The sequence below is a fragment of the Lynx rufus genome, unplaced genomic scaffold (assembly GCF_022079265.1).
Source record: "Lynx rufus isolate CCGP_SWC_20201006 ecotype Redwood Valley unplaced genomic scaffold, mLynRuf1.p SCAF_20, whole genome shotgun sequence".
In the NCBI taxonomy this organism is placed as follows: Eukaryota; Metazoa; Chordata; class Mammalia; order Carnivora; family Felidae; genus Lynx; species Lynx rufus.
In genome coordinates, this window is record NW_025814835.1 from 14,649,027 (window position 1) to 14,674,119 (window position 25,093).

General features: G+C 38.1%; 2 protein-coding genes across 14 annotated transcripts in view; one reads left to right on the forward strand and one right to left on the reverse strand.

Annotated features, from left to right (window-relative positions):
* The window catches only part of RELCH (RAB11 binding and LisH domain, coiled-coil and HEAT repeat containing), a 115,960-nt gene extending 114,569 nt beyond the window's left edge, over positions 1-1,391 (reverse strand). For 5 of the 9 annotated variants that reach the window (XM_047086383.1, XM_047086381.1, XM_047086379.1 and 2 more), the window contains exon 1: positions 709-1,384. In XM_047086383.1, the coding sequence (XP_046942339.1) occupies positions 709-1,237 (529 nt within the window). In that variant the 5' untranslated portion in view covers positions 1,238-1,384. Of the gene's footprint in view, positions 1-708 lie in introns of all 9 variants that reach the window. The other 4 variants (XR_006963308.1, XM_047086385.1, XM_047086382.1 and 1 more) reach the window with 3 other exon arrangements.
* Positions 1,392-1,422: 31 nt separating this feature from the next.
* PIGN (phosphatidylinositol glycan anchor biosynthesis class N) overlaps positions 1,423-25,093 on the forward strand; it is a 105,665-nt gene continuing 81,994 nt past the window's right edge. For 3 of the 5 annotated variants that reach the window (XR_006963309.1, XM_047086388.1, XM_047086389.1), the window contains exons 1-7: positions 1,745-1,866; positions 2,062-2,140; positions 4,041-4,189; positions 19,228-19,356; positions 20,129-20,381; positions 23,440-23,561; positions 24,076-24,174. Coding sequence is in view for 4 of the 5 variants with exons in the window: in XM_047086388.1 (XP_046942344.1) it covers positions 20,161-20,381; positions 23,440-23,561; positions 24,076-24,174 (442 nt within the window). In the remaining variant the exon portion in view is untranslated. Of the gene's footprint in view, positions 1,695-1,744; positions 1,867-2,061; positions 2,141-4,040; positions 4,190-19,227; positions 19,357-20,128; positions 20,382-23,439; positions 23,562-24,075; positions 24,175-25,093 lie in introns of those variants that run through there. The other 2 variants (XM_047086386.1, XM_047086387.1) reach the window with 2 other exon arrangements.

A 25,093-nucleotide genomic window follows, 5' to 3' on the forward strand; every position in this document is an offset into this window, starting at 1 on the left:
TTACTTTATCGTGCTAAGAATTTTTATAACTTGGTAAAAAGGTAAATTCCTACGTTATGCAGAGAAAAAGAAGCCTGCGAGGTGGTGGCATCACGAGATAGACTACAGGCAGAACTCCACCGCCCTGCTCTTTAGATTTCTCGCAATTTTGGAAACTACTGAAATTAAGGCATCGAAATGGAATTGAATGGACTTAGTTAAACAGAACACATTTTGTGCGGCAGGAAATCCAATTTTTGAGTGCGAAGGCCATTCCAAACACAAAGGGTCTTTGGAGGATCTGACTTTGCGGAGAGAACATTTCCCATTCCTTGCTCTCGCTTGACTTTGAGTCAAAGACTTACTGCGCGCAATTTAAGAAACACAGTTTCCTGGTAGTGGTGATTCAGGAGATTAGAGGAAAAGGAAAAAAATGACTAAGGCGATAAGCCAGTTTGCAAGGGAGCCTTCTGTAGCCCCGTAACAGCCAGTGAACTGGAAACTGGATATTTTAGAGACCGACGCCAACAGGGGAACCCAGGAGCAAATGCAAGACCAGCCCAAGGTTGGAGGCACACAAGAGAGAAGAGTCGCCGCCAGATCCTTTTGCTTCCACCGCAAAGACTCCCTCCCACCCTTTCCAGCTCTCTCTCTACAACGTTTCTAATGCTCACTACCTGCACGACAATCTCAACCACCTCGCCAGAGACACAGGCTGCGTTCACTTACTGAGCTGTCCCCCGCCAGACGTCGTACTCGGTTCCCGACCTCCTGCGCCTCCAATGCCAGCTGCTCCAGGGATCCCCGGCGCCCCCATCCCCGGCGGGGTCCCACTCTGCCTCTCGAAGTTGCCTGGATTGGAGAAGTAGTCGCGCAGCCGAGGCAGTTCGCGGCCACTCTCTAACAGCTCGGTGTGCAGCTCCAGAGCGGTCAGCAAGTATTGATCGCGCAACAGCTGAGCCGCGATCGCGTCAATGGACAAGCGGGCAGGGGTCTCCCCACAGCCCCCCAGTGCCACCGCAGCCGCCGACACCTCCCCAGGGAGCCCTGGCCGCGCACTGCTCCCTAAGGCCACGGGATCCTGGGGCGACAGCGAGTCCGCAGAGCCAGGATCTAGGCCGCTCCCGGAACCCAGCCGAAGTCCTGCCCGCCGCTCCTCGGTCGCCGCTACCTCGTCGTCGTCCTCGTCCGAATCGCTGAGGAATGGATTCACACCGCCGCCACCACTGCCACCACCTCCAGGCGCCATCGCCGCCATCTTATCCTGTCAGGACTGTGGGCGCCTCCCTGACTGGCTCTGACAGGCCTCAGCCTCAATTCCCCCTAAGCCGCAGCGGGCACTGCGCACTACCACAACCTTGGCCTGGCCACGTCCCACCTCCCCACCCGGAGACTAGGAGGAGACTCTGAGGCAGGAGGTCCGGATGCAGCAGCACCCGCTGCCTCAGCCACTGCTGCACCAGCAGCCGGGCTCTGCAGGCGTCTTCCTGGTCTTCAGTCTCGCGAGAAAGAGTGCATGTCCTGCCCCTCGCCCCGCCCCAGCCCCGCCCCAGCCCCGCCCGTTCTAACGCCAGAGAGCAAAGATTGAAAGGCCCGCTCCCAACTCAAAGGCAAAACTCCGCCCACACTCCTGTTTGATTGGCCAGAGGAGGAGGGAGGGACTGGAGTTACGAAGGACGGGCCCTAGAATTATCGCGAGAGCAGCCCCTGGGCAGGTAGGTTTCGGGGGCGTTCCGCGGTTGAGGGGCAGTTATGACGGTGGCTTAGGAACGTTCTCTTGGCTGTCTTTTCAGGGGGCAGAGGGTAACTCTGCAGGAGAGCTGGCTCCTGCCTTTGCGCGGAAGAGGCCTCATTCCCGAGATTACGCGTAACCAGGCTAAGCCCCAGGTAAGCCCGGGGACCAGAGCGCAGAGGCGTGGTGGCACCAAAACTGGCCTCACGCCTGCGGACACGCTGCTTCCGTAATACTTCTCACTTTATTGTTGCTGTTGTTTGCTGCCAGGTGGTGACATTGCCCTCGCACGTGTAGCAGGTGCCCAGGGCAGTTGTTAGAATTTGACATCCTTTCTCTTCCTTTCCCAGCCAAGTGACTGCCCGCTCTGGAGGCCTGGCCACAGCACCGGCTGCTGGAACTTCTGGAAGACCGCCTTCTGGCCACCGAGTTGGTGCCACAAAAGGGTGGGGTGTGGGAGGTGGAGAAAGTAACTGGACTGTAGAACTCTGGGTTTTGGATTTCCTTGGATCTGTGGATAAATATTCTTAAAGCCTCGGCTTGTGTAACAAGCTCTGAGGGGCTCAATGAGCACTTAGGATTTAAAACACAGTTTGCACAAATGCAGCCCCATCAGCAGAGAGCTAAGTAAACTGAAGTCTAGAAACGTTCAATGGCTTGGTCAAGTCAACTCCACTAGGAAGTATTCCGAGGAACTTTAAAGTCAGTTTTCTTATGTCCAAAGCCATTCTTCTCCCGCTATGCCTTGCAGTCTTTCTGACTTGGCCATTTAGGCTGGAAATAAGGTATTGACCGTGGAACGTGATTATTTTAAAGCTTGGATGCTTTGGACACTTTTAATTTCCTTTATCAAATGTTAGCACCTAGAGTATACTAAGTTTGGAAGTTCCACGTTTATCTTCTATGTCATTCCCTGATCACCGTGCGAGTGGTAAAGGGATGTTAGTTTCCAGTCAACAGCATTGGAACGCTATTCCTAAGAGCTTCTATTTTCTTCACCCATAGATTGCGGCTTTTGCAAGGTTTTAAATTTCCTCTCTGTCTGTATAGCTCCCTGTAAGCACCAAAATAAATAGGTGGCAGTAATTGTGTTATCAGGCAAGTTACACGTTACATGGAAGTAGAAAAGTATCTCCTGTGGAAAAATAAAAATAGAGCATTCTTATATAACCATAGGTCAGGTTATTGGTTTACGTGTAAAAGTATGCCAACAGTTAAGTGTCGGCTTTCAGTTTACCCAGACTCAGTAAACTAAGATTTTCATTTGAATGAGGCTTTGGGGTTTTTTTCTTTTGTTTTTGCTAGAAGTTTTTTTTGACACTGTTAGTACTTAGGAATTCAAAATATTTTTTATTTATTTATTTATTTAAAAAAAATTTTTTTTTAACCTTTATTTTTGAGACAGAGAGAGACAGAGCATGAACGGGGGAGGGTCAGAGAGAGGGAGACACAGAATCTGAAACAGGCTCCAGGCTCTGAGCCGTCAGCACAGAGCCCGACGCGGGGCTCGAACTCACGGACTGCGAGATCATGACCTGAGCCGAAGTCGGACGCTTAACCGACTGAGCCACCCAGGCGCCCCTCAAAATATTTTTTTATAGAACGTTAGCTGCTGATGTTCAAATTCTAAATATTTTTCTGTGCTATATATTGTAGAAAAATATGAAAAAAAGATCCCCGATCTTAGGAAAATAGTATCAAAATAGCTAATGCTGTATCCTGTTACTATTTATTAGCACAAAGTATTGCTGATATTTACTGTAATTGAATTTTCCAGAGAGATTGAAAGGGAATCAATTTCTGGAATGGAGGAATGGGAGGGACTAGTGATTGGCACGGAAAGGGCATGATTGGAAATGGATTATTTACATACAGTATTTCCATCCCTGTAATGGAGTTTTTTGAATCTCCTGCACTTAGGGTCCCTGAAGAGGCTTTTGCTTATTATGTAGGAGAGCCCAGAGTTTACATCCCAGTTCTACCTATTATTTGCTGCGAGACCTTAAAAAAATTACTTAGCTTCTCTCAGTCTCCCTTAACATCTATCTGTCAAGGGGGTAATGAAAGTACACAATTAGGAATGTGCTTGTCTCAGTGCTTGGTACCTAGTACACCATAAATGTTGTTACTATAGTCAGTTTACAATTCGTGCAATATTAGTATATATTGAAAATATTTGAGAGGTTTTAAAAAATAAAACAAATATCAACTATTTAGTAGCTAAAGCTGGAAAAAAAACAAGTCAGTAGGGTGCAAAGGGAATATCTTTAATTTAGGGTCTGATTTCCAAAATGTAACTTGAAAACAGATTTAAAATATGTCTTCTCAGAGAGCTGTAAGAAGTTGGATGTAGAATTGCTTCCATGATTGACTTCCTATACAAAGCTGTAGTTTCCTGATTCTTCTTCACAACCTGTAATCATGGACTTGTTTATATGACCTTTCAAGACCACAACACATCAACTGGCCATCTTCTCAGTAAGTACTTTTCTTTTCCGCAATACACAAAGGTTTAATTATCAATAAAAATGTTTAAGAAGTGGCACAAACCAGAATATTAATAATTGCTGATCGCTACTTACGATAATTTATTATGAATGTGGTTGGGAAATTTTCTACTTAGCAAAATTTGCATTAGTGTAGGTCTTTACGGCTAAAGTTTCATTGAATAATGAGGACAGTCATCGAAGCTTGTATCTTAGCAATGAAATGTTAAATATTGTTTTTTCTTTTAAACAGTTCAAATATTTTAGGGCTTAAAAATAATTTTTGACTTTAATAGTCTTAAAATAACCACAAATAACATTTTAAATGCAAATTTTGGGTTGATTAAAGTTTTAGAAATGGCTAATTTTTTAATGGTTTTTCAATGCATGGTAAATATTCCACAGGAATAAGCTAAATCACTTTTATTGGAACATGGATATATAGGTGTTTTAAAATTTTTTGTAGCTATTCATTTATTTTGAGAGGTTTCCAAATGATTCAACGATGACAGAGTTTTCTTTTTCAATAAATCTGAATAAAATGTTATTCTCTTTAAAGAGAAATATTAAGTAATAATGTTATTTAATATACATGTGCTGGGCAATAATAAAATAGGTAGTATGTAAAGGATGATATTTTGGAATCACTGCCATTTTATGTATAGTAAGTGACTTAAGCATAAAAGTTTGGTGTTTTGTTTTATTTTGTTTTGTTTTTTTAAGTATCCTGAATCTTCATAGTTCCTGTTTTTTGGAGGACTAAAAACAGAAGCAAGGCAGCCTCTAGTGGCTATAGTGCATATTACATGCATATTTGAAATGATAATCCTAAATAATTTATTCAGCAAACATTTGAGTCTTTACTAAGCAAATGAGTGCTGGAGAAACTGTCTTGCTGTCATGGAATTATGGTTAAGTGATAGAGACAGACATTAATTGAAATCATAAAGGACATAGCTATGTACTAACAAACTGAAGTACTGGTTTTGGGTTTTGGTTTGGACTGCATAGTCCCCGAGGAAGTAATGCTTGAAAATGCAAGCAGATGTCATGAAACAATGGAGTGAGAGAGGATGGAGGGTGGGTTGGAAGTGCGAATTATGCAGAGGTCTATAACAGTAGGAAGCATAGGCCACTTAAATGAAAAAGACCAATGTGGCGAGATGCCTTAAAGCAAGGGGGAGTGTCATGAGGCAAGGCTAGAAAGGGAGGCAGAGGCCAGTCCCTGTAACACCTTGTTAATCATATTAAGGCTTCTAGTCTTGATTAGGATGGGAGAGAGGCCCTGAAGGGTTTTACACAAGGGGAGAGATGTTCAGATTTGCATTTTGAAAAAAGCAAAATCAAAAAGTAATATGTGGCTATACAGGGAAAAGTTGTAAAGAATGACTGCTGGTTCTGTTGTGTACCTGAGTGCAAGGTGGTGCCATCCCCTGAGACTGTAAACACTAAGGAGGTAGGAGGGTTACTACCTAAACAGGGTTCACGGGGGATATCGTGAGTTTGGTTTTAAACATAATTCAGTTTGTGTCTCAAGTGGTTGTGTTAAGGTTGGAGTTACATATAAGGATTTGGAGCTGTTTGTAAGGCTTGCATATAGGTGCGAGCTGAAGCCAAGGGTGGATCAAAAAAGCCTACACGGACGGAGGGGTGCCTGGCTGGCTCAGTTGGTGGAGCATGAGACTCTTGATCTCGGGGTTGAGAGTTTGAGCCCAACAATGGGTATCAAGATTACTTAAAAATAAAATCTTAAAAACAATAGGAAGTATAAAAGTGAGAATAAAAGCCTAGGATCAAGTTTTGAGTAACTCTAAAACGCGATGACCAGACAGAGACCATTCTTCTTTGGACAGAGAAGTAGAAGGAAAACTGGAGGAATGTCCACAACAGCCAAGAAATGAGAGCTATTTAAGAAAGAGATCATGGTCAATAGACACAAAGTGAATGGAAGATGGAAGACTGAAAGCCACTGGATTTTGCAATATTGGCTACTTTATGTTAGTGAAAGCTCTCTCTTTCTCTGATGTAATGGAAACAAGTCTCAATTTGTTTGAGACTTAAATGATCAAGGAAAAAGATCATATTATTTTCAAAAAATTTGGCTGTGTTGGGGAGGAAAGGACAGCCAATCCCTTTAAAATTTTTCTTTATCAATTTTTATATTTGTGAGGTATGTCCTTGGCATAGGTGTGGGCTTAACTAATTTTCAATGCTGTAGGGTATTTAATTATGAATAAAAACTGTATCTGTTCCTTTTGTTAGATATTGTTTCCAGTTTTTATTACGAATAGCCAAAGACAAGAATTGAATTTAAAATTTGTTGCCTGTATTTGTATCTGATGTGGAATTTATCTTAATACATTCTAAAGTGGTAACTATACTAGTGCTTCTGTCCATTGGTTAAAAACATAAAATTAGAGCTCTATCTCACACCATATACAAATACATTCTAGATAATGACGTGTGAAAAAAATTTAAAACTATTTTTATGCAACATAAGACAAGAGAAATTTTCTCGTAGAAAACACAGAAAAGTTCAGTCCAGAGAGGATAAATTTGGTGAATTATGTTGCATTAAACTTCTAAAACTTCTATTCAACAAAAACCACCACAATTTTTATGTAAGTATATACATGTTTCTATATATATGTAGAGACACACACACATATAATATAATGTACAAGTCAAAGAAATAAGGCCAACAACTATAATCCTATTTGATCAAAAGATATAGACACACACAGTTGAAAAGATAGGAAACCCAACTGGCCAGTAAAAACATGAAAAGATGTTCATGCTCACTAGTAATAAGGCAAATAGATGCCCAAACCACAGGATGCCATTTCATCCTGTTTAGATTGGCTTAAGGTAAATAGGATAATGCCAGTCAATTGTGGGGATTTAGAGAAAATAGGAATCTCATATACTGCCGATATACATCTAAATTGTGATTGACACTTTGCTACTATCTTGTGAAGTTGAGAATACAGTTTATTCTAGCAATTCCACTTAACATAGATGGTTTTCAAACTTAGGTGTACATAAAATAGTTTGAAATAGATATTTCACTACAGTGTGCTATATTCGTATACATGCACATACATAGGGAAAAATTAACAATACTTTTTCAAAACAATCCTTTACCTTACTACTTCTGAAGTACTTTATTGTGATGTATTCTCTATCCTATTGTATTCCCTTCTATTTCATTTTATTTAAAAGAGAAAAAGGTAATTGCAATCCACCAAGTTAATTTTGTAATGAATCATCATTCTGTTTGTCTTCTGAAAATCTCCCAATTTTACCAGGAGAGATGTGCAAAATTGCAGAATTCTTTGTAGTAATGACAATCGGGGACAACGTCTATCAGGATAATTTTCAAATGAATTGTAGTATAGTTATAATAGAATACATGTGTGCCTAAATATTTAAATAACTTATAAATTTTTTGATAGTGCTGGCTAGAATAGGCTCATAAAAGGAGTAAGGACTTTGCATATATACTGGTAAAAATTAATTTCTAAGTAGAATGGGGAAAGCATGAATGGAAATATTGGTGATTATAATGTTAATCGAATCTTGTAGAATGACAGCTTTTAATCACATAATTGGCTGAGTTTAAAATGTGTATCCTCTGCGTAGAAGAATTGCAAATAATTTATGTAGGTACTTGATGGTCTTAGTAGATAGAGTATAACTCCCCGTAACTCCTCATTCCATAAGTATTGGTTGCACATAGTGGGTTCCTTCCAAAGAGCATAATATGAAGGGGGAGGGGAAATCATTAACTTTATTGTGGAGAAACCTGACAAACACTCCCTCAGCAGATGATCAAGTTTAATATCGATGGTGATAAGTCATGTTGATGGTATGCACCCTTGATATGTGATAAGAGCGGCATTTTACACATGGAGTTTTCCTCCCCCAAATCCATAACCCCCTTCTAATTAACCATGAAAAAAACATCAAATTCCAATAGAGGAGCCTCCTACAATATACCTGACTACTACTCTTCAGAACTTGCAAGTCTTCAAAACAAGCAAACTCTGAGAAATTGTCACAACCAAGAGAAGCCTAAGGAGGCATGACAGGTAACTGTACTATGATATCTTGGAACAGATAAAGGACATTAGGTATGAAGAAAAAAATGTGAATTCTTCTCAAGTGTACAGCTGAACATGAGTCATCTGTATAACTAGCAACCTCTGGTGGTTACTGGCCATGAGGAAATTTGATAATTAGTTCTTACATGACACGTGTAAAGTCACATACCGTTGTCACTTGGAAGTGACATACCTCATGCTGAAAAAAAATATACACCCCAAAATATTAAGTATAAAGAAGCATATGAGCTAGTGTGAATTACATAGCTTACTAGTTTACCTGATAATCTCTTGCGTGCAGGTCTCAGCTACTTTCTTACAGTTTTGACTGGCAATATTTGCTCCTCCCATGGCAGGTTTCTATATTTTTATTAGCTATCAAAAGTAGTTAACACAGTCTCTAGATGACATCACAGAAAATGGCTGAGGATGGCCCTTAAAAGAACAGTTCCTCTACTGAAACAAACAAACAAGCTGCCAAAGAGTGATAGAATTGGCTTTTTTGGAACTCTAGAGTCTGATCCAATATTTATGGCAACTAGTAGACTGCTTAATGAAGAAAAGGGCAGTTGGGTTTTGGTAAGAGAACGCGGTGGTGTTTTTACCCACTGGATTACCATCTCCATTCACTGATGTGGCAGGGGCAGCACCTGTGGGGACTGCGGCCTGTATTCCTGGTGTGACTTACTGGTATTTACTTTGGACTTTGTTCTTAAAATACTATGATCTGGTGGCTTCCTGAGAGACCAATGCAGAGGCCGACTTTTGTCTCACATTCCCCCTTCCCCCACACAGAACCTCAAATGCATGGAATGCATGCTGGGAAAAGACCTAATAGGTCCCTTCCACATCTGGTGGATCTGTGAGCTCCATGCAAGGAGAAATTGGTCAGGCTTAGCAAAACAAACAGACGACTGACACCATCAAAATTCAACATAAGTAAGCCCTGGTGAAGGAGGAGAATCTGATTTCCAGGATTACCACACTGTAATATTAAAAATGCAAGTTTTCAACAAAAAATTCCAAGGCACAGAAAGAAATCAGGAGAATATGGCTCATTCAAAGGAAAAAAAAAATCAACAGAAATGATTCTTGAGGAAGTCTAGACTTTGGACTTCTTACACAAAGACTTCAGTAAACTGTCTTAAATACGCTTAAATACGCAAGGGAAATGATGGACAAAAAAACTAAAGAAAATCAGAAAGTGATGCATGAATAATGAGAGCATCAGTAAAGAGATAGGAATTATGAAGAAGAACCAAATGGACATACTGAAGCTGAAAAGTACAATAATTGGAATGAAACATTCACTAGATGAATCCAGCAGAAATTTGGACAGGTGGAAAGAAGAATGTGGAACCGGGGCCAATTGAGATTATCCAGTTGGAGAAGCTGAACGAAGAGTGAACTGAAGAAAAGCCTGAGAGAACTGCAAAACACCGTCTTTAAATAATGAGCTTTTTAGTATGGTTGACGCTGACGTGAGCATTAAATCACTTAAAGCCTGTGAGCTTAGGAAATAACCTTTATTTACAAGAACAAAGGTTACATGAAATCACAGCCATCCATAAAATTTGTGGTGGTTACAACTCTGGCTCTAGCCAGTGTTATGTTTTGAGTACAGGCTTAGGCTCCAAAGTAATTTTTTTCTACTTTTTATTTTGAAATATTTTTAGATCTGTAGAGAAGTTACAGAAATACTACAGAGAGTGATTGTGTTACTATACACTCTTCACCCACTGCACCTAATGTGAACATAGAACTACAGTATAATTATCAAACACCAGGACATTAACAGTTGTCTAATACTATCAACTAAACTACTGTTCTTAGTTGAAATTCACCAGGTTTTCCACTATTGTATATTTTCTGGCTCAGGATCCAATCCAGTTTCCTTAATGTATTTAGTTATGTCTCTTCAGCCTCCATTCTATGACAGTTCCTCAGTCTTTCATTGTGTTTTATGCCCATGATACTTTTGAAAAGTACTGGTCCATTATTTTGTGGACTGTTTCTCAATCTGATACACTCCCCTGAATAGATCGAGGTTAGCATTTTTGGAAAGTATACCACATATTCTTTTGCCAAAAATGGGTTTCTCCATTGTAAGTTACTCTTTTTCCTTTGTAATTAATATATATTTAGGAGAGATTCTTTTGAGACTGCAAATATCCTGTTTTGCTTCAAACTTTGGCCCACTAAGTTTAGCATTTATCAATGAATCTTGGTGGCAATAACTATTACTGTGGTGTTTACCTAGGTGTAATTTTATATTTCCCTCAATCCTTCTGCATTTATTAATTGGAATTTTCTGTGGAAAAGAGGTGTGAGATTCTAAATTCAGTATCATTGCATTCTGGTGGAGATATGGATCATAATCAAGTTATTACCTGATTAAGTAGTTATCTCTAACATGATGTTAAAGAAAAAAGTATCAGCTATATTCTCATTTGATTTTCCTTCCTGACATTCTTTTTTTTTTAATTTTTTTAATGTCTGTTTACTTTTGGGAGAGACAGAGTGTGAGTGGGAGAGGGGCAGAGAGAGAGAGAGAGAGAGAGAGAGAGAGACACAGAATAGGAAGCAGGCTCCAGGCTCCGAGCTGTCAGCAAGGAGCCCAGTGTAGGGCTCAAACTCATGGACCGTGAGATCATGACCTGAGCCAAAGTCGGCCACTTAACTGACTGAGTCACCCAGGCACCCCTGAAATTCTTTTTTTTTTTTTAATTTTAATTTTTTACTTTATTATTTTTCTTATTTTAGTGGGGGGAGGGCCTGAGGGAGGGAGAGAGAGAGAAACTTAAGCAGACTCCATGCTCAGCATGGAGCCCAGTACAGGGCTCAATCCCTTTACCCTGGGACCATGACTTGAACTGAAATCAAGAGTTGGATGCTCAACGGACTGAGCCACCCAGGAGCCTTCCTTCCTGGAATTCTTTTTAATATGCTTATTTGACCTTATTTTCCTTATATTGAAATAAATTATTTAAGTATAAAGATCACTTGAAAATAGGCTAGGAATACATGAGTTTGGGGTTAAGACCTGTGTATAAAATTCCTGAAGACCAATTAGAATAAAATATAATCACCAATGAAATTTAGTAGGATTTGTAGAGTACAATATATGATAATTACTTTGAGGAAGGGAAAAATTTGTATCATGTAGTTTAGTGGGGAAACCCATTTATAGGTTTTTGAAGTGGTCCAGGTGAGGAAATGATGAACTTTTGTGGTGGTTGTGAATGTGGAGAAGTAAAAAACACAAGCTCTTTTGAAAATAGAACCCAACTGGACACTGAGAAATATTAAATAAAAATACAGTGTGTATGTATTTGGTGATAATGAATATTCCAAGTCCATAATCAAGGAGTTATGAAGTTGACTTGACTGGAATAGAAAAATACAGTATGCCTTTTTCTTTTCTATTACTTTCTTTCAAAATAATGTAAACTCAGCTATTTTGAGTTCCATTTGAAAAATAAAAATAAAAGTTGAGTTGCTTTAATCAACAATTTAGTTGTTTAGAGTATTCCTAGCACTTTACATTTGTACCTTACATGTCTTGGTTACTTTCCACTGGACTCCTGTCATAGAATCAGGCTGACGGTGTCTTTTTTTAGGAGTAAGGAGACAAGGAGTGATATGACTGGGATCCTGCTGTTCTTATACAACAGCACAATTTTTATTTTGGCTATTACAGCTCTAGGAAGGTCAAAGTTCTCAAATAAAATTTTTGTTTCACTACTTAAATACGCTTTTGGATAGTAGAAAATTTATATGATCCTTTAACACACAGACTTTGTTACTCTATTCCGAAAAGCTGTGTAATAGCAATGGGAAAAAGAGAAGATAAGTCCAGAGAGTTATTTGTAAATGCAAATGAAAGTGAGAAGTGATCTCGGTGTTTGCTTATTTGTAATCATGATAAAGAGAGTACTAACTTTTCCATGATAAACAAGAGATATTTAAATCAGTGTGAGTTTCTGTATATTCAAATATACCATGTATACTTTAGCTCTGACTAGAGTTTAAGATCTAACTGAAATGAATTAAGTGCTTGAAAATTGGCTTACTTTAAACAACTCAATATGATATTTGATAGACTCTGTCCTGGACTGGAGGATAGAAAAAAGGAGAATAATTTAATAAAATGTTATGAATAATTTTAGACCAATAAATTTAACAATTTGTATGAAATGGACAAATTTCTTTTATTTTTTTATTTTTTTAATGTTTATTTATTTTTGAGAGACAGAGACAGAGTGCCAGTTGGGGAGGCGCAGAGAGAGAGGGAGACAGAATCCAAAGCAGGCTCTAGGCTCTGAGCTGTCAGCACAGGGCTTGATGCAGGGCTCGAACTCACAGAACATGAGATCATGACCTGAGCCAAAGTCAGAAGCTCAATTGACTGAGCTACTGAGGCGCCCCTGAAATGGACAAATTTCTTAAAGGATGTAACTACCAAAACTCACTCAACAATTAGTAAATAATCTGAGTATCCCTATATATATGAAGAAATTGCATTTATAGTTGAAAACCTTCCCACAAAGAAGACTTCAAGCCATTGGTTTCACTGGCAAATTGTTACACAATAACAGAACAAATAATACACATTCTACACATACTCTTCCAAAAAGTAAAAGCAATTCTTCCAAACTCATTGATACCAAAACCAAAGACATCACAAGAAAAGAAAATTATAGTCTAATATCTTTCATAAACATTGCTTTAAAATACTAAACAGTATTTTAGCAAATGAAATCCAACAGTCTATAGAAAAGATATTACTTAATAATGACCAAGTGGGAATGCAAGCTCGTTTTAACATTTGTAATCCAATCAATATAATTCACCACATTAAGAGACTGAAATAGAAAAACCAAATACTCACGATCATCTCAATAGGTCCAGTAAAAAGCATTTGACAGCATCCCCCATCCATTCATGATTTTAGGATGTGACAGTGATATTAAGAGTGGAAGTGAATTTCTTTAACTTAATAAGGGAAATCTACAGAGCCTGGAAAACTGGCAACTTTCACCCTAAGATTGGAAACAAGGCAAGGATTTTTATTGTTACTGCTTCTATTCATCTGGAGAATACTGGAGATTCTGGACAGTACACTAAACATGAGACAAAAATGAAAGACCTTTATATTGACAAGGAAGAAGTCCTTTATTCACAGATGATATAATTATCTCTAGAAAATTGAAAGGTATCTACATAAAAGCTACTTGTTTATCACTGTTGCAGGATACAAGGTGAGTGTATAAAAATTGGTGATTGAAGAACTAACGAGGAGAAATTGAAATAAAAACTACCACTTGCAATAATATCAAAAAATACAGAGTATGTAGGGGTGAATTACACAGCCATGAGGAAGGTTTTGAGGGTTATGGGTATGTTCATTATCTCGCCTGTGTTTATTGTACATTTTAAATCTCTACAATCTATTATAGACCAGTTATGCCTCAGTAGAGCTATAAAAATGCTATAAAGAACATTATTGGGGCACTTCAAAAATTAGAGTACAGATGGTAGATGAGATGAAATGCCAATGTTGAATTTACTGAAGTTGACAACGGCTGTAAGAGAGTACCACTGTTCTCAGGAAATAAACACTGAAATATTTAGAGCTTAAGGGCCACAGAGTATGTAACTTATCCTCAGATGCTTCCAAAACAATATTACGTAATTGTATACACATGCATACACACGTGGGTGTGCATGTACGTACACGAGGGGTAAGATAGATGAGGAAGGGAGAGGAGAGGCAAGACAAAAAAATGATAAAGGAAATGGGGAAAGTGTGAACATTAGATGTGTGTGGCTAAGGGGTATACTGGTTTTTGTACCGTTATTCTTGCAACTATTTTCTCAGCTTGAAGTTACTTTCAAATAAAAAAGATTAAAAATCTGTATTTAAAAAAGTGCTGTCACTTACAAAAATTCCTTATGTAGGACACAAAATAAATAACTCAAAGAAAAATTAATTGAACTTAACCAAAATTTAAAAGGACTGCTTTTTGAAAAACACTTAAAAATGAAAAGGGAGGGGCACCTGGGTGACTTAGTAGGTTAAGTGTCTGACTCTCGTTTTCGGCTTAGGTCACGATCTCACAGTTTGTGGGTTCATGCCCTGCATCCAGCTCTGTGGGGAGCCTGCTTGGGATTCTCATTCTCTCTCTCTCTCTCTTTCCTTCTCTCTCTCCCTCTCTCTCTCTCTCTCAAAATAAAGAAATAAACTTAAAAAAATGAAAAGGGGGGGGAAAGAGCATTAAGAAAATGTCCATTAAACATGAGAAGTTGCTGAATGTCACTGGTCATTGGGGAAATGTAAATTAAAACCACAGTAGGTTACAAGGACACTCCCACTTTAGGAAAGGTGAAATTAAGCAGGATAAAATACCAAATATGTTGGCAAATATATGGAGCAACTGGGGCTATCAGGCACTTCTGGCCTGGAGGACATTACGCTGGCTGAGATGAGCTAGTCACAGAAGGACAGACACTGCATGACCCTTCTTACGTGAGATAATCTAAGAGAGTCAGACTTATGGAAGTGGAGAGTGGAATGATGGTCTCCAGGGACTGGGTGGGGAGAGGAGAAATGGGAGTTGTTGTTCAATAGCTAGAAAAATCTCAGTTTTGCAAGATGACTCAATTCTAGGCATCTGCTGTGCAACATTGTGCCTATAGTTAACAATACTGTATTGTACACTTAAAAATTTAAGAGGGTGGATCTCATGTTAAGTGTTCTTACCAGAATTAAAAAAAAAAAATACCCATATAGATAAGGAAAGTAGCAGCAGAGCAATGAAGCTAAAGTTGATGCATTGGTATGAAACATAGTTTGGGATTTGGTTCTCTAAGAGATTTACATCTATTCAATTAGATTTTAAACTCAACAAGGACGGCAAACAAGTTTTCCTCAAATGATGAGTCCAGCATTCATGTAATCGGGAACAATATTAGCTAATACATAATGAGTGCTGACTCTGGTCGGCACTCTTCTGTGTATTTTACACATATCAACTCAATTCTAATAACACCTCAGCAGGAAGGTACTATTGTTATCGCCATTTAACGGATGAGGAAACTGAGGCACAAAGAAGTTAAATAACTTGCTTCAAGTCACACTGCCAGTGAATAGAGAAGACAGGATTTGAATCCCTGCAGTGGAATGCTTCGGTATACACTCTTTCCCATAATGCCATCCAGCCCCTCAAAGAAAGATACTGAGATCAATTCTGGACACACTGGTTATCTGAATAAGTGTTAGAAAAAGCTCAGGCTCTCCAGTGATGTGACCCAGGATTCAGATCTCAGCTCTTCCCCTTACTATCTTGGGAGGATCACTTAGGCCCCATTAGACTCTTTGCTATGAAAATGGGGTTCTAATACATAGTTGACAAAGCAGATTCTGAGGATTAGAGGAGAGAATGTAAGTAAAGTACCCAATGCAGGATCTGATGCAGAGTAGACAGTCAATAGTCAGTAGCTAGTGCTATAATTGAATACTCTTACTATGGAGATATGTGATACACAATATATAAAAGAATGTAAAGCACATTACACTTACTATAAAAATTAGGTTAAATTCTTAAATGGCACTTATAGCAAAATTATAGATTGTCAATAAAGTTTTAAAGCACTTTCTGAAAAAAACTGTGTATAACAGGTGTGTAAAGCAATTTGGAAAGTTTGGCAGTTCTTTATATGAATTTAAACATCTGCTTGCCATTTAACCCAGCAATTCTCATTCTGCATATTTACCCAAGAGAAATGAAAGCATGTATACATAAAGTCCTGTGCGTTTGCTGTTTTAAGAAGCTTTATTTATAATAGCCAGAAACTGGAAACAATTCACATATCCTTCAAGAGGTTAATACATAAACAATTTGTGGTATATCCCTACAGTGGGAGACTTCTTAATATTAAAAAGGAAAAAACAACTAAATCACCTGCATGAATCTCAAAAACATGCTAAATGAAAATAGATATAATAAACTATGTATTATGATTCCATCTCAGTGATGATCTAGAACATTCAACATTAATGCTTGAACATTTTGCTTGAATTTTTTTTTAATGTTTATTATTTATTTTTGAGAGAGAGACAGAGCATGAGCAGGGGAGGGGCAGAGAAAGAGGGAGACACAGAATCCAAAGCGGGCCCCAGGCTCTGAGCTGTCAAGCACAGAGCCTGATGCGTTGCTCAAATCCACAAACCGCAAGATCATGACCTGAACCGAAGTCAGACGCATAACCAACTGAGCCACCCAGGCGCCTCTCAACATTAATCGTGAATCACAGAAGACGGATTAGTGATTGCTTATAGTCAGGACTATAGAGCAGGGATTGTCCGCAGAGGGACATGGGGGAACTTCTTAGAAAGAGAAAACTATTCTAGATCTCGATTCTGTTTATGTGAGTACATACTTGCCAAAACATAAAACTTAAAATGGGTGCATTTTTATATATAAATTATACTTTAATAAAGTTGATTGAAAGATTAAAAAGTAGGTGCTTCAGAAAATTTAGAATGCTTCAGAAAAAAATTAGTAAGACTGTTGATCTTAAAATAATTAACGTTTAAATAAGTGGAAGTTATGACAGAGAGCCCTTACACTCAAAAAGAAAAACAGGGGTAATTTTAATTTAATAACATGTTTAAGAAAATTAAAAACATCCATTAGTAGATAGTTTTTTGGATCTGAAAGAATTATAGCAGAATTCCTTGTTAGCATTGAAAAATGGGCTGCTAGATATTATATTTTTATCATAAATACAGAATATATGATTATTTATTTATTTATTTATTTATTTATTTATTTATTTAATGTGTATTTATTTTAGAGAGTGAGAGACAGAGTGCAAGAGGGGAAGGGCAGAAAGAGGGGGAGACACAGAATCTGAAGCAGGCTCCAGGCTCTGAGCTGTCAGCACAGAGCCCGATGCGGGGTTTGAACTCACAAACTGTGAGATCATGACCTGAGCCAAAGTTGGGTGCTCAACCTACTGAGCCACCCAGGTGCCCCAGAATGTGTGATTATTTAAATCAAGGAAAATGAAGGGGAGGGGTCTACTTCTGGTGGTCAGAGAAACCTTGAGGAGGTGACAGTTGAGAAGATGTGAGAAATTTGAGAGGCAGGCTGCCGTGGGAGGAGCCAACCGAAGAGCCCAAGATAGACTGTGTGGACTTGAGAGGTTTCCCCGGTGCTGCAAGACCTTCAAGGACAAAAGCAGGAAGGTCCCAGGCTAACCAGGAGTAGGTCGTCTCCTCCACTTGTGCTCTCCATCCCATCTTTTCTGGCTTTCACAAGGGTTTGTAAGTCCTGCAGTTTCCCCAGCTTTCATCTCTTTCTGCATTCAGAATCATTCCTCAGCACCCAAATTTATTTCTAGGAGAAGAAAACCATCTAGTGGCCCTATGTCAATTTTCATTTTTCTTCTTCAGAGTTAACGCTCTCCCAAAAAGCTGTATTCATTCCACTGTCTTTCCCTTCCTTACCTCCTGTTCACTTTCCAAACAAGCACTTTAATAGGGCTCAGCCCTTAGTACTCTGTTGCAATTCTTCAGTGAGGTTAACGACACCCTTTAGCCACCAAGTCACTGTGCAGCCCTACTCTTACTTCAGTCTTTATCTGACACAGTTGACCATACCTTCCTTTCTTGAAACACTGTTATTAATAACAATTTCTCTATTTGAAATCTTGTCACTGAGAGTATTGTTCTCAATGTCTCCTTTTCAATTCATCAAATTACACTGCGTCTATTTGAAGGGATAGCTTTTTCTTTAGGAGGGCTTGTGAGATAAACAAGAGAAATCTATGTTGCATGTGTTACATTAGTTTATCATTAGGAGAATCAGTATTTAGCTAAAAAAAAAAGTGCATCTGGATACAGTGTATCAAAAGCCTTAAAGGGGCTCATAGCCTTTGACCCAGTATTGCATTTATACACAGTATGTTAAACACGTGAAATGTTGAAAAGTTAATATAAAAACTACAAATCATGTTGACACTTTTAATAGTGAAAAAATGGAAAAAAAAAACACTTCGATATTTAACAGCATGGGGGTGATCAAGAAAATTTCAGTGTACCCATAGAATAGAGCATGGTAATGGGGGGTGGGAGGGAGGGGAGGGTGGGTGATGGGTATTGAAGAGGGCATCTTTTGGGATGAGCGCTGGGTGTTGTATGGAAACCAATTTGACAATAAATCTCATATATTAAAAAAAAAAAAAGAATAGAGCATGGTAGTGGTAAATGGTATGTACCAAGAGGATTTTTTTTTAAGTAATAAAGAAATCTTAATGTATTTCCCTTAATGTAAAGGGAAAAATATATAAAATTGTGAGCCTTTATAAAAATGTAGAATGGATAAAAAGTATAAGAAATGTAACTGACTTTTCTTTAGGTGGTAGAATCATAGGTGATTTTTCTGCAATCACAGTGATTGTTTTATTTTTATGTTCAGAATACCATTGTTAAGATGGTGCTTGCTGTGTAGTTGAAGTTCATATATATTAGGAAAAGCAGAATATTTATTCTGAGGGTCTTGCATCTTCTCACTAAGGGACTTTTTATACTTTGTGGAATGTCTTTAATACTTATTTGACTCTTAATTCTTTTAGGAAAATAGTGGCCCATAATTTGGCTGTTTACTGTATTTCATATTCTTTTTATGATGTGCTTGACCTTGATAAGGGTCCCCCCCCCCCCAATGTTTTAGGGTTTTTACAAGGTATTTTGCCACCTTCCATGATGTAATTCTTTAGGCCAGGAAGAATAAGACGTGTCTATAATTAAAACGACTTCATCTTTGGTGTTTTTCAGCCAAGGGTCACTGTATGTAACTGATGTAGTTATATTACAAGAAAGACAAGTTAAGAGTACTTTGTTGTTGTTTTTAATCTGCAGGGAGATTGACCAACAAAAGTAAATTATAGACTGACTTGGAAAACACTCCCATGGACTTGATCTTGGAAGTTAATGGCATACTGTCTTACAGTATTATTTAAATATTTCCTATTGCTTACTTTTCTTTCTGTAAGTATTTGTAAGCTTATCAGGTATGTGACTATGTCTTCTTGGTGTTCTCGGTTGTACCCCACACACAGTTATGCACAGAATGTATGCACAAACATAAATGAATATAACCTTTGCTTTTTTTATATTGGTTCAGGGAACTGAAAGTGTTCCCTTAATGAGTATACATTTTCTGAAACACTTGGAGTTTAACTACTTTTTCCTTCCTATAATTCAGCTAAATAGCCAAAATTCATGTTACCTGCTCAACTGGGTGATTATCAGGAGAACCTACAAGTGTCCTGAGCTGATAACCAAAAGTCAAAAGAAATCCGCAAACATTTAAGTAATGTTAAATTCCAAGAATATCAGTGGTGGGGTCATATGAGCAGCCAACAGCACCATGCATGATTTTCTGTTTTATACAGGATTTGATTTGACTGAACCCTGATTCATTTTAACACTCATTTAATTCTTTGTTTTTTAATCCTGTGTTAGTTTTTTTGAACTTCGCATGCACTTACATTTATTCTACATAAATAGTTTAGTGGCGCTAATTGTGTATCATACTTGAACTTTCTCTTTGTGTGAGTGTATTTTATCACATATTTTATTTCAGTATTATCTCATTATTAAATAATGTTCATTGTTACCACCATAAATGAAAGTGAAGTTGTAAATTATGTGATATTTTACGATACATGTTCACTTCTACATGCAGCCATCAAAATGTTTAAAAATATGTACAATTGCATTAAGGTTTACCCAGATTTAATCTTGTCCCCTCTCTCAGTTTTCCTCGAAGACTAGTTGGTCACACTGGATATGCTGCTCTTCTTTATTTTGGGATTGTTCGTACATTTTGTGTTCTTCGGCTCCATCTTCGATATTTATTTTACCTCTCCTTTGGTTCATGGAATGACTCCTCAGTTTACACCATTGCCTCCTCCGGCAAAAAGATTAGTACTGTTTGTTGCGGATGGCCTGCGGGCAGATACGCTTTATGAATTAGATGAAAATGGAAATTCGAGAGCACCATTTATTAGGTAAGCATGTTACCTGATACAAAGAAAATGTTATCCTGATACTATTTGATCTCATGGTGGACATAGAAGTGATGATGAGAAAGACAGTAGGGCACATATATATCTGCCTTTGTCTGTGGATTAACAGGTTTCTTTCTTCCCAGGAGTTATGTGTGACCTTAGCTGCTTGGCCCAACTTGTCCTAATTTTCCAAACCTGGCTTATCTTATACTTATAAAACAAGCCGGTTACATTTCTAAAATAATGACAAGCGTAAGTACTAATGAATTGCTAATTACGATGGTGTTTAACTAGAAAATACAGAGTTCAACTCAGAATACACCTATAAAATATAGAAAGCCCTTCCACGTCTATGTCACTGTTAAATGTAACTTTAGATTCTATGAAGTGGCTTTGAAAAGAAATATTTAAGTTTTTAAACTTATAGGGCTCCTACAAATAATTATTATTTTTCCGATTAGTGGCCAGCCCCTCAAAAGCCCTTCTAATGCTGTTGTAGAGAGAGTGAAACTCAGATTCAAGTGGATATTTATCTAAAATATTATTCCATCTTCCCCATTCTCACCTGCCATCATTACTTTTATCTCTTTACTGTGATTTATGTATGTATGTATGTATGTCTCTTTATTTTTAGACAGAATGAGTGTGAGAAGGGGAGGGGCAGAGAGAGAGGGAGAGAGAGAGTCAGAAGCAGGCTCTGCTCCCTGTCAGCATGGAGTCAGAAGTGGGGCTCAGTCTCACGAACCGTGAGATCATGACCTGAGCTAAAATTGAGAGTCTGCCGCTTAAATGACTGAGCCACTCAGGTGCCCCTGTTTCCTGTGTTTTTTAGTTTTCTTTATAGTACTTAGCATGTGCAGGGTCCATGAAGCCTGGGCGTTTGTTTTGCATACCACTTTATTTCCAGTTCTTAGCACATAGTAGGCGATTAGTAAGTGTTTGTTCACTGCTAGAAGAATGAAGGACCTTGGATTCCTGTTAATTTCCTGAAATAAATTAATGGTGGCTTAGAGAAATGTATAATATACTAAAAGATCAAAGTAAATAAGTGAGCAACTCAGGGCAGTGGGAAAAGATGAGTAAGAAAAGAAAATCAAACCAGAGTTAAGTTCGGTTCACAAAAATATGTCACGTGAATTTCTACAAATAATTAAAAATTTGGGTGATATATTTTGATGAATTTCCTAGTTGTCAAAGAAAGAGAAATATAGTTCATTGCAAATTAATAGGATAAAAATATGCTGGTTCTGAAGGAAAAGGCGAGCTTTGCTGGTAGCACTTGTTTCTCATTTGGGTGGTGGGTGGCAGGTCAAGGGCGTGCATGGTTGATGTGCCTTGTGTTGTTAGCCATTGTGTGTTTACAATTTCAGTAATCTTCTAGTTTCTTTTAAACCTGTTTGTGAAAGGTTTTATTCATTCCTCCCTTTGTCTTTTAAAAAATAACTGACCAAAAAAAAATTTTTTTTTAACTTTTATTTATTTTTGAGAGACAGAGCATGAGCAGGGGAGGGGCAGAGAGAGAGGGAGACACAGAATCCGAAGCAGTCCAGGCTATCAGCACAGAGCCTGATGTGGGGCTCGAGCTCACAAACCGTGAGATCGTGACCTGAGCTGAAGTTGGACGTTTAACTGACTGAGCCACCCAGGCGCCCCATGAACTGATGAAAATGTTTTGGAACAGAGGGATCCAAATTTCTTTATACCTACCTCTTTGTGTTAAAGTTCAGTTTTCATTAAATAACTGAAGAAGTTAAAAAATATTTCTCCCTTAATAAGTGGTTAAGTAGTTTTTAGACTTTTTATTTGTTATGCATGCATTTAACCGAAATTGGTTTTAGTATGAGGTAAGTCAGTATTTAAGAATATCTAAACCAGGGCCGCCTGGGTGGCTTAGTCCGTTAAGCGTCCAGCTTCACTCCGGTCATGATCTCTCGGTTTGTGGGTTTGAGCCCTGCGTCAGGCTCTGTGCTGACAGCTCGGAGCCTGGAGCCTGCTTCAGATTCTGTGTCTCCCCTCTCTCTGCTCCCCTCCTGCTCGTGCTTTGTCTCTCTCTCAAAAATGAATAAACATGAAGAAAAAAAAAAAGAGTATCTAAACCAGTCCTAGTAGTTATTATTTTGGGTGTCAGGCGTTCATTTTGAAAACTGTTACCAGTGCAGTCGGTCTTGGATAGCAGGTTGCTCTGCTGGTCCGTCACCTGCAATGGTATTGCTGGTGGTTTGCTTTCTCTGGGATACAACTTGAAGAATATATATATATTTTTTAACTTAAAGAATATTGACACCACCTTTTAGCAGAAGAAAACTTACGCCTGTTTTAATCTCAAATTTAGGGATGTAATTTAACTCCTAGTTAGGAGTCTAGCCATTTCTCCTACCTTCAATTTTTTATTTTGAGAATTTTTCAGCACAGAGAAATGGAAAGGATTATAATGATGAACATCTATATACCCTTATTGTAGGTTTAACAGTTTTTAATTATTTTCATATTTACATTTCTTTCTCAATATACCCGCACATTTACACACACGCGTGCTTAAATTTTTAATTATTTTTTCCTGCATAATTTGAAAGCAAGATCTCATACACTTACCACCAAACGCTTCAGCGTGTATCACCTAAGAAGGACTTTCTCCTGCATGACTGTAATACCATACATATCACACCTGATGAAATCTCACTTTGATGGAATATTGTATGTGTCAGTTATTTCTTGGGTAACAAGCCATCTGAATACTTTATGGCTTCATACACATGTGTAGTGGTAAGATGATTCTTTGTCTCACTTTGGCTTACTTACAGTGCTGAATCCAACTAGTCAGAGGGTTAGGTCTGGGTTCAGCTGGGATCAGAACTCACAAACTGTGAGCTCATGACCTGAGCTGAAGTCGGACGCTTAACCGACTGAGCCACCCAGGTGCCCCGTAAAGATTCCTTTCCTTCTTAAATTTTGACTCGCGTTTTGATTTTGATTCCTTCTGGAATAATCTTCTTTTTCTAAAGCTCTAACAGGACTTAATCATAGTCTGTGTTAACTATTGATCAATAATATCTTTTAGGAATATCATAATGCATGAAGGCAGCTGGGGGTTATCTCATACCCGTGTGCCAACTGAGTCTCGGCCAGGTCATGTGGCCCTGATCGCTGGGTTTTATGAAGATGTCAGTGCAGTTGCCAAAGGTATTGTCTGTATGGATGACTTTATTATATGAAAAACTTGTTGCATAAATATTGCTTAACACTGAATCATGACACAAAGTGATGTGTGTTTTGTCCTACTTTTGGCAAGTATTTTAGCATGCCTTACTCATAAACACACACTGGTGTTGATTCAAGAATTAAGCTTTGGTTTTGTCGTCCTGTGCTCCTGAAACAATCTGATTGGATGGATCCATGGTTTTCCTAGATGTTAGAGCTCAAAACTTAAAAAGAAATTCTGTATTTTAGTAAGAAGGAAATTATCTACTGTAAACTTTCAAAGAAAATTATGGTATATGAGATTACTTAAAAATAAAATCTTAAAATAGTTTATGGTATAATACGTGTAACAAAATCTCTTACCAGTTTTGCATTTGTTCTGCAATTAATCCTCATTGTTATTAGTTGAAGAATACCACGTTAGGGGTTATACTAAAACTTCACCAGGTATATGTTACTGTTTTCACTATTGGCTTCTTCTCTCAATGACCTGAAGGGTGGAAGGAAAATCCTGTGGAATTTGATTCCCTTATTAATGAGAGCAAGTACACATGGAGCTGGGGAAGCCCTGATATCTTGACTATGTTTGCCAAAGGTAAGAGTCATTGATTATATTCCCTCACATGGTATAGGTAATAAATCAGTATGGTAATTTTTATATATTACTTACTGTATTTTATTGATTTTTGAGTTTCTTGTTTTTAATATTTAACATCTCTGACATAGGGATGTGTATTACAATGGATGGACATGTCCATTTGATTCTTTCTTTTAGTTGTACTTGAAATATTGGCACATCATATACTTGTTAGTTTTTGGATTCAATGAAGTGCTGTATGGCTCTAACATTTAACAGCTTTATAATCTTGGGAAAGTTAGATAACTTCCCTGACCTTCAATTTGCCTTTTTAAAAATGTGATAATAATAATCTATATCTCATAGGTTTGTTTTTAGGATTAAATTGGATAATTCTCGTGAGACATTTAGCAACGTGCTTATCATGTAATTCTTCGTTATGACAATGATGTTGATGTCTGGTTCATTTTGTTTTGATAAATTATAAGAAGTTTGTTGATATTCACAGAAAGATTTAAATGCTGTAACTTACAATTTCTATTACATATTCAAGATCATGCCATTTGGATTTGTTGTGTTTGTTTCTGTGCATTGATTAGAAAATTCATTTATATATTATTTTCTAAAAATCAATTGGATTCCATTTGAATTTTGTGTCATTAAATGCTTTGTATTTTTTATTCAGTTTTAATTTTTTCAATGTTTATTCTTGAGAGAGAGAGAGAGAGAGAGAGAAGGACAAGGCATGAGTGGGGGAGGGACTGAGAGAGAGGGAGGAAACACAGAATCTGAAGCAGGCTCCAGGCTCTGAGCTGTCAGCACAGAGCCTGATGCGGGGCTCGAACTCTCAAGTTGTGAGATCATGACCTGAGCCCAAGTCAGATGCCTAACTGTCTGAGCCACCCAGGGACCCCTTTTAAATGCTTTTTAGTGAGAA